This window comes from Populus euphratica, unplaced genomic scaffold (assembly GCF_000495115.2).
Source record: "Populus euphratica unplaced genomic scaffold, PopEup_1.0 scaffold546.1, whole genome shotgun sequence".
Taxonomy (NCBI): domain Eukaryota; kingdom Viridiplantae; phylum Streptophyta; class Magnoliopsida; order Malpighiales; family Salicaceae; genus Populus; species Populus euphratica.
The window spans coordinates 27479-35153 of record NW_011500420.1 but is presented as its reverse complement, the minus strand read 5'-3'; the positions used below and the strand labels follow the sequence as shown (position 1 = coordinate 35153).

Sequence of the window (7675 nt, the reverse complement as noted above, 5' to 3'; positions counted from 1 at the left end):
AAAAAATTAAAAAATTAATTATCAATAAAAATAAAATTATATAAATTCAAAATTAATGATTAAATTAAAAATAGCAGGGAAATAGAGGAACAAAGTTGTTATGGTGAAATGGAAAAGTGATTTTACTTATATATTTTTGTTTCCATACATATTCCCTCTTCTCCCTCCCCCTCTCTTTTGCACTTTTTTTTTAAAAAAAAATATTTACATCTAATGATTTATTATTGTTCTTTTAGAACACACTTAAAAAGTTCCTCACACAAATGTTTTAGTTGTGGTCGTATTAATTTAGAATTGAGTTTGAATTTTGATTTTGTTATAATTTAATTTTTTGTTTAGAATTGAGTTTGAATTTTGATTTTGTTTAATTTAATTTTTTGTAGTGTTTTTAAATTATTTTAATATGTTAATATGAAAAATAAATTTTAAAAAATAAAAAATATTATTTTAATATATTTATAAGTAAAAAAACTTTAAAAAATAATATATTTCTAAACACCTATTTAGCATCAAAATCTCATCATTTTTTTTATTAAGGAGTTGAATAAGAAAAGGAAATGTACAAAACGTCATGCCATTTCCCTATAAATAGCCTTCCTTCGATGATGATTTAGGCACTCGAGCATCAAAGTACTAGTCTCTATTTTCATTCAAGAAAATGGAAAACACCAATCAACAAAACAATTCTCGTCGAAGGGCAGATTTCCCACCAAGCTTGTGGGGTTGTAGCTTCGCGTCATTTTCCTTCCCACAAACGGTATACTAGTTCTCTTCTATGTGTATAACAGTGTATTTTTCTTTTAATGATTTTAAGTATCTAGACAAAAAAAAAAAAAAAGAGTTTCAAAAACTGTATATAACCTCTTAGACTAGTGGGATCTATCATCCAGTTCTGCACTAGGATTATAATCTGATGCTTCACAATTGTTTTTTTAACTTTATTTAAATTATATATCACTTCCCTCTCTTTTTTTAATTATAAAATCACATGTATCTTTCGTTGCCACTCCTCTCATATGTTATACTTTTGTCTAGCTGTTGATTACTTTTACTTTAAACAAAGACTTCATTTTTATTGAGTAAAATTCTATAAGAGATTAAAAACATTATCCATGGAGTAGAAAAAAACACGTTAAGGATTACTCAATGCTATCAATTTATATTAACTGAATATTTCACTGCAGGAATTCGAGTCATACAGCCGACAAGTAGAAGTGTTGAAGGAAAATGTGAAGGACATGCTGACGGCTTCCAAAAGGGATACAGTAGAACATATTGAATTCATTAATCTGTTATGTCGGCTTGGTGTGTCATATCATTTTGACGACGAGATTGAAAACAGCCTCAAACAAATTTTTGGTGACCTTCCTAATCTTCTTGAGAAACAAGACTTTGATCTCTACACTTTGTCACTGCTATTTCGAGTATTGAGACAGCATGGATTCAAAATGCCTTGCGGTGAGCGCATACTTCCAGTACTTTATATACTTTCAAACCTTAATTAACATCTCAAAAATTATTTCTCGAACAGTACTTTAAACTCTGCTAAATCTTTCTTTCACAAGAACTAATATATGGTAAAATTAAGATTATTAAAAAAAAAAGACTAGAACGGTAAAGTTATTGAGACTAGCAAAACTTTCGTGAAACTAAATAAATATTCTTTCATAACCCACAAACATCTTTTGAAAATTGGCTAAAATTTGTGTTGTGTTTTTTTTTTTTTGGTGAATCATCAGTTGTGTTCAACAAGTTCAAGGACACCAATGGAGAGTTTAAGAAAACAATCATCAACGATGTTAAAGGCATCCTGGGCTTGTATGAAGCTTCATTTTTAAGTGTGCATGGGGAACAGGTACTGGATGAAGCCCTAGTTTTCACAAAGGCAAACCTGGAGTCTTCGGCTATGCAATCAAGCCCACGTCTAGGGGACCATATTAGGAATGCTTTGATCCGGCCCTTTCACAAAGGCTTACCAAGAATAGAGGCTAGAGAATACATCTCCTTCTACGAAGAAGAGGAGTCTCGGAATGACACTCTACTCAAGTTTGCCAAGATAGATTTCAATCGAGTTCAGCTACTGCATCGACAAGAGCTATCCATTCTCTCGAGGTAATTTTGTGTTCGAGTTCGAGAGAGACATCAGACTAAGTTTCTATTTGGAATTTATTTACTCGGTTGCTACTTACATTTTAGGTGGTGGAATGATTTAAATTTTGCTGAGGAGTTTCCTTATGCAAGAGACAGAATTGTAGAGATCTATTTCTGGGCAAATGGAATCCATTTCGAGCCTCAATATGCTTTCTCTCGAATGATGGTCACGAAATATACAAAAATTGTATCACTGGTAGATGATACATATGATGCATATGCATCTTTTGAAGAAATACAACATTTTACTAATGCAATTGAAAGGTTTGTTTCTTGTTACCTCGTAGACTGTCTTTTCTAAATCTTTCATAAACAAAGAAGTGGACACAAAGATGTTCAGGAAAGGAATGGAATTTTCTGTCTCAATTTCAGATGCAGCATGAATGCTATTGATCAACTACCTGCCGATTACATGAAAGTTCTTTATAGAGCTCTTCTGAATCTCTTCAACGAAACTGAGAATGATATGGGAAAGCAAGGAAGATCCTATGCGTCATATTATGTGAAGGAGGCAGTATGAATATTTTTCCAGTCTCATGCATTCTTTTACCATTTCTAGCATAATATATTGTTGTTGTACATATATTAATTTAAATATTGCATCGGTTTGACCACACAATCTTTGTTTTATTTGTATGCTATTAGTTCAAAGAATTGGTGAGAGGCTACCATGCGGAGGCGGAGTGGGCAGACAAATGCCATGTCCCAACATTCGACGAGTACGTGCGCAATGGAATAGCCACAAGTGCTTATGGGGTGATTATGGCAGCATCCTTCCTTGGAATGGAAGAAGTTGCAGGAGGGGAGGAGTATGAATGGCTAAAAAGTAATCCAAAAATTATTAAAGCTGGAAAGATTATCGGTCGTTTGATGAATGACATTGTGGGCCACGAGGTACGCTGTCGGAATTCTTAAAATTAAAAATTACTAGATACACCGAGAATTGTATTCTCCTATCTTGTAGAAGCAAGGAAACAATTTTGAAAATTACTGTGGTTGTAAAGTGATAAAAATTTAAAATTTAAATATTTATTTTTAGATGGTTTTAGTTTTAAGTTATTGATTATTTATATAATAATTATTGAAAATTTATATGGCTATTAATTTTAGAGTCCGTAAAATTAATCGTGGTACGTGAAAGTTGGCCGTGCACTCACGTTAATCTAAAAAACAAAATCAATTTTAAAAATTATTTAAAAATTTTATGTTTTAAGTGAAAACATATTAATTATAGCTTAAACTTTTTTTCAATTATTTTCGTGCATCAAAAAAATTGAACCAAGGTTCGACTCGTGACCGTCTTTCTTAATTGTTTTGTGTTTAGAAATTTTTCATGTTTAGTTTCTTTTCTAACAACCATAACATCGTTTATATTTTCGAAGGATGAACAAAAGAGAGGAGACTGCGCATCCGGTGTTGAATGCTACATGAAACAATATGATGTTTCGGACAAGAAAGCAATTGAAGAGATACAAAAGATGGTAGCAAATGGATGGAAGGACATCAATGAAGATTGCATGAGGCCAACTAATGCTCCAAAGGTTCTCCTTCAACATAATGTTAACCTTGCTCGAGTTACCAATGTTATGTACGGGGATGATGACGACGCCTACACAACCCCATTAAGTTTAAAAGATTATGTCACTTTATTATATGTTGAGGAAGTACCTATGTGTGAATAATGGTTTAGAATTCTTACATTGAGCTCGTGCTAGAACTCTCTATGAATGTTGCCAAATGTATTGTAATAAAACGAGCAGGTGACTCTTGAACCTTATAATCACTAAGACAGACTATAAGTGTGTGTGTGATTGTTGTACTGGATGTGTGTATTTTTTTCCTCACATATATATATATATATATATATATATATATATATATATTGAATTTAAAAGTTAAGTTCGAATTCTATTTTTTTTTTAAAAAGTTAAATCTTGTTGTGATTCATTTATTCTAAATTTTATATATTATTTTTATATTACTTGTTGCTACCCAATTTTTAACCCATATTTTTTATAATTTTTTAGAAAAAACCAAAAATAACAAAAAGCAATGAAAACCTCAAAAAAATGTATTTTTGATATATTTATATCGTTTTTAATAAAAAATTTAAATTTTTAAAGGTATTTTGAACGCGTTTAATTTTTAATGCGTTAATTTTACAATCACTAATTTTTCTTGTTGAGTCGACGTTGATATTGCTCGTTTTCAAAATTAAAAAAATAAAAATTTATAAAAAAAAAGAAAAAAAAAAAGAAAAAGTTGAGGGACTGTTTGAAAACCCAGCAAAACTTCTCCTATAAATACCATGCTACAGTAAAAATAACAGACGGAGAAGATTTTTGGGGGGCGGAGAAAAATTAAAGGGAAACCAGAGAAAAAAACCTAAACCTAAAAAACCCATCTTCTCTACAGCCACAACCCTCTGAAACCAAAAAAGGCCGCCCTCCTCCTTTGGCATTGGCAAAGAAAACAGGAGAACCCCACACAAATACACGGCAGCTGCCGCTCTTCTTGTCTCTAGGGGACCAAAACTAGAGAAACCCCTGGCTAAAGGGGGCTTTTGAATTTTCGGCTTCTTCTCCAAGCCAAACAGCAGCTGCACGCTCTCTAGCCTTCTCCCTTCAGCCGGACAAGCCTCCGATCCCAGCCAAAAGAGCAATCGTATCTGCACTAGCCCCCTATTTCCTTGACCTATGCATTTCCTCCCCTTGAACCAACATACCCGACCTGTCCCTTCTCAACTATTCTCCCTCTCAACTGCTCCTCTCCCAACCACCGCAGCACCGTCGAGAGCACCGCCTTCCAGCCCGCAGCCGACAGAGCTTCCCTCATCGGCTTAGACCAGCCTCCAGCAGCAACCCCGCTGTCTTCTTCGTCTCCTCCCACGAGCCTTGCAGTGGCGTCTCCTTCCCATCACAGCAACGCCGCCCCCTCACTCTCCTCTCGCCGGCCAGCATTCTACTGCAACCAGGACACGGCAGCACCGCCCGATCTGCCAATTGAAGCAGAGGAGAAGAAGACGCCCTGCCCTCAGAGCCGACCACCACCTGAAGAAGGGAAGAACAGAAAACCAAAAGAGAAGACAGAAAAGAGTAGATCTGAAAAAAGGAGAGAATCAGAAGCTTTGCATTGTGCTTTTCCCTCTTTGCAGGTAACGGTGGTTCCCACAGCCAGTAGAGAAGGGAAGGGAAGAAGAAAACAGGGCAGATCCGCCCATCTCCAAGCATTGTCGATGGCAGCATGTGAACCCACGTGTCGTCAGTTTGATGGCGAGTGGAGGAGACGCGCTGCCACTATTCTGGTGATGCAAAAGGCCTTTCCTGTGATTCTAGATTGTTTTAGGAGATATTTTATAAATTTAAAATTATGTAATGTAATTTTTTTTAGTTGTTTTGAATCTGTATTTGGAAGTTTGGATGTAAAAAGAAAAAGAAAAAAAAAGGAAAAGAAAAAAATATACAATGAAAGAGAATGTGTTAATTTTTTTTATGTTATTTAATTATATAAAAAATAGATAAAAAGAATTAAATGTTTAATTTGAATATGGGTAAATATATTAAGGATAAATAAAATCATGTTATATTTTTTATGAAAATATAAGAACGTGTTTCTACATATATTTTGGGATTTAATAACTGATTTATTAAAATATGAGAATTTAATTAATATTTTAAATTTTTAAATCATATTAAATTGTAAAGCAGCTTATCTCAGGTATGGTGCGTTATAGATGCTAATATCTTTTCTGGTTACAATTAGTTTTTTGTTTCTGAATCTCTAACAATGACTAGTATATCTGAGTTTCCTAGTAACCTTTAATTAAATACTAGGTGGTGATTTTTAAATATTCTAAATCAAGCAAAGAACAAAAAAGACTCTCAAATACCCCAAATCAAGCAAAGAATAAAAAATCACTGAGACGCTGCGCGAGGGACATGCAACATAATGGTGACTCCACGGGGGACATGTGTTGTTTTTAACATTATTGGACTAAGCTTTGTGTTTTGATGTGTTAAAGTTTTTTTATGTTTTGTTTTATTCTTGTTTTATTCATGCATTGTATAGAATTCTCTCATGCATCACAAGATTTAATTTTTAAAAGTACACACAAGCTTCAAGTTAGGTGGGGGACTAGCAGCTTGCCTTATGACTTGAGTCAAGGTTTAAACTTGTGTAAACCCCAACTCTTCGTTGAGTGCTTAGACTAGTAATAATTGGTACATGTGCCAACCCATTACCTATTGGGCCCCCATATTGCCTTTAAGAGGGTGATCACTAGGACAACAAGAGACCTTTTTTAGAGACCAAGTAGTAAACCTACCCTTTGTCTCACGTAAAAAGATTAGAACTTCTCTTTAGGATGTATACTCCGTAGATATTTATTTCACATCTGAGGAAGCCCTTCTTGAAGCATCTTGAATTCAGGACTTACGGGGGATATAATGGTCATCACTTAAGAAATTTTTATTTGTAAAGTTTGAGCAAGAATAAAAATTCTTGTCTCATTATGCAAAAGTTATGACCATATATCACCCCTCGAAGGGTAAATTCATCATATAGATTACATGTCATGCATTTATCATGCATACACCGGGATGAAAAATAGGTTCCCTAAATAAGCTTTGCTACCCCTAATTAAAAAATGATGATGTCAAATGACGAAAGAGGTCAAAGAGAGGCTCAATATCAAAAGAAAGTTGAGAGCATCAAAGATGAAGTAGCTAGACTCAGATATGCCCGAACAAGTGTAGAGCATTAAATGGAAAGGGAATGTCTGCATAGTCTTCTATGGGAACACTACTTGCCCACGTCTCATTGAAGCTACACCTCTCATTTTCAGTTATGAACAACGACAATAATTCCTTCGGTCATCAACTAATGACAACCTTTGTTTTCGGTCAGTTGTCTTATTAGTTGTTCATCGCCTCCACATCTTCCAATAACATCAAATAACTACTAGCCTTCTGTGCATAGTGTATTAGTCTTCTTTAAAATTACCCCCACTGTGAGCTTAATTCCAGTTCAACATAATTAGACATTGAACTTCTAAATGGCAAAGCTCTCTCTGTAGAGATTTGCTTGTGGATCTACTAGTGGAAAATGCAAGAGAGAATGTAGTAGTTTCATATGCTATAAAACTTTGTCTCATCAGTTTTAACACCAAACACTGTAGTAGGCAGAAGAGCCAGATCTAGTTTGAAAAACAGGAGCAGATATAGAAATTCACCGTGGCAGAGCTTTCTCTACAGAAATTTGTTTGTGACTTTTTAAGTGGGGAATCTAAGAAGGGATGCAGTAGTTTTAGATCATCTACAATTTTATCCCATAAGTGTTAGCTTGAAAACGCTAAAGTATGGAGAAGAGACAGACTTGGATTGCAAAAACAAAAACAAAATTGAAACTTCAACAGAGTAGAGTTTCCTCTACAGGTGTCTATTTGTTACACCATTAGTGAGGAACCAAAAAGGAGAAAAAGCAGTTTTAGATTCATCAGGTTCTCTTCCAATAGAGACAATGCGTG

At 34.3% G+C, this 7675-nt stretch overlaps 1 protein-coding gene across 1 annotated transcript; it reads left to right on the top strand.

The window, feature by feature from the left end:
* The first annotated feature begins 545 nt into the window (after positions 1-545).
* On the top strand, positions 546-3853 carry LOC105114569 (probable terpene synthase 6). The gene is made up of 7 exons (XM_011011145.1): positions 546-757; positions 1185-1458; positions 1740-2112; positions 2197-2415; positions 2524-2665; positions 2797-3045; positions 3534-3853. The coding sequence occupies exons 1-7, from the start codon at positions 659-661 to the stop codon at positions 3831-3833; spliced, it is 1656 nt and encodes a 551-aa protein (XP_011009447.1). The 5' UTR covers positions 546-658; the 3' UTR covers positions 3834-3853.
* The last annotated feature ends 3822 nt before the right edge of the window (positions 3854-7675 follow it).

Excerpts from the sequence above, each read along its gene's own strand:
- LOC105114569 (XM_011011145.1), top strand. The coding sequence starts at position 659 with ATGGAAAACACCAATCAACAAAACAATTCTCGTCGAAGGGCAGATTTC. Across the intron at positions 758-1,184 it reads CATTTTCCTTCCCACAAACG|GAATTCGAGTCATACAGCCG; the intron begins GTATACTAGTTC and ends ATTTCACTGCAG. Across the intron at positions 3,046-3,533 it reads ATGACATTGTGGGCCACGAG|GATGAACAAAAGAGAGGAGA; the intron begins GTACGCTGTCGG and ends ATATTTTCGAAG.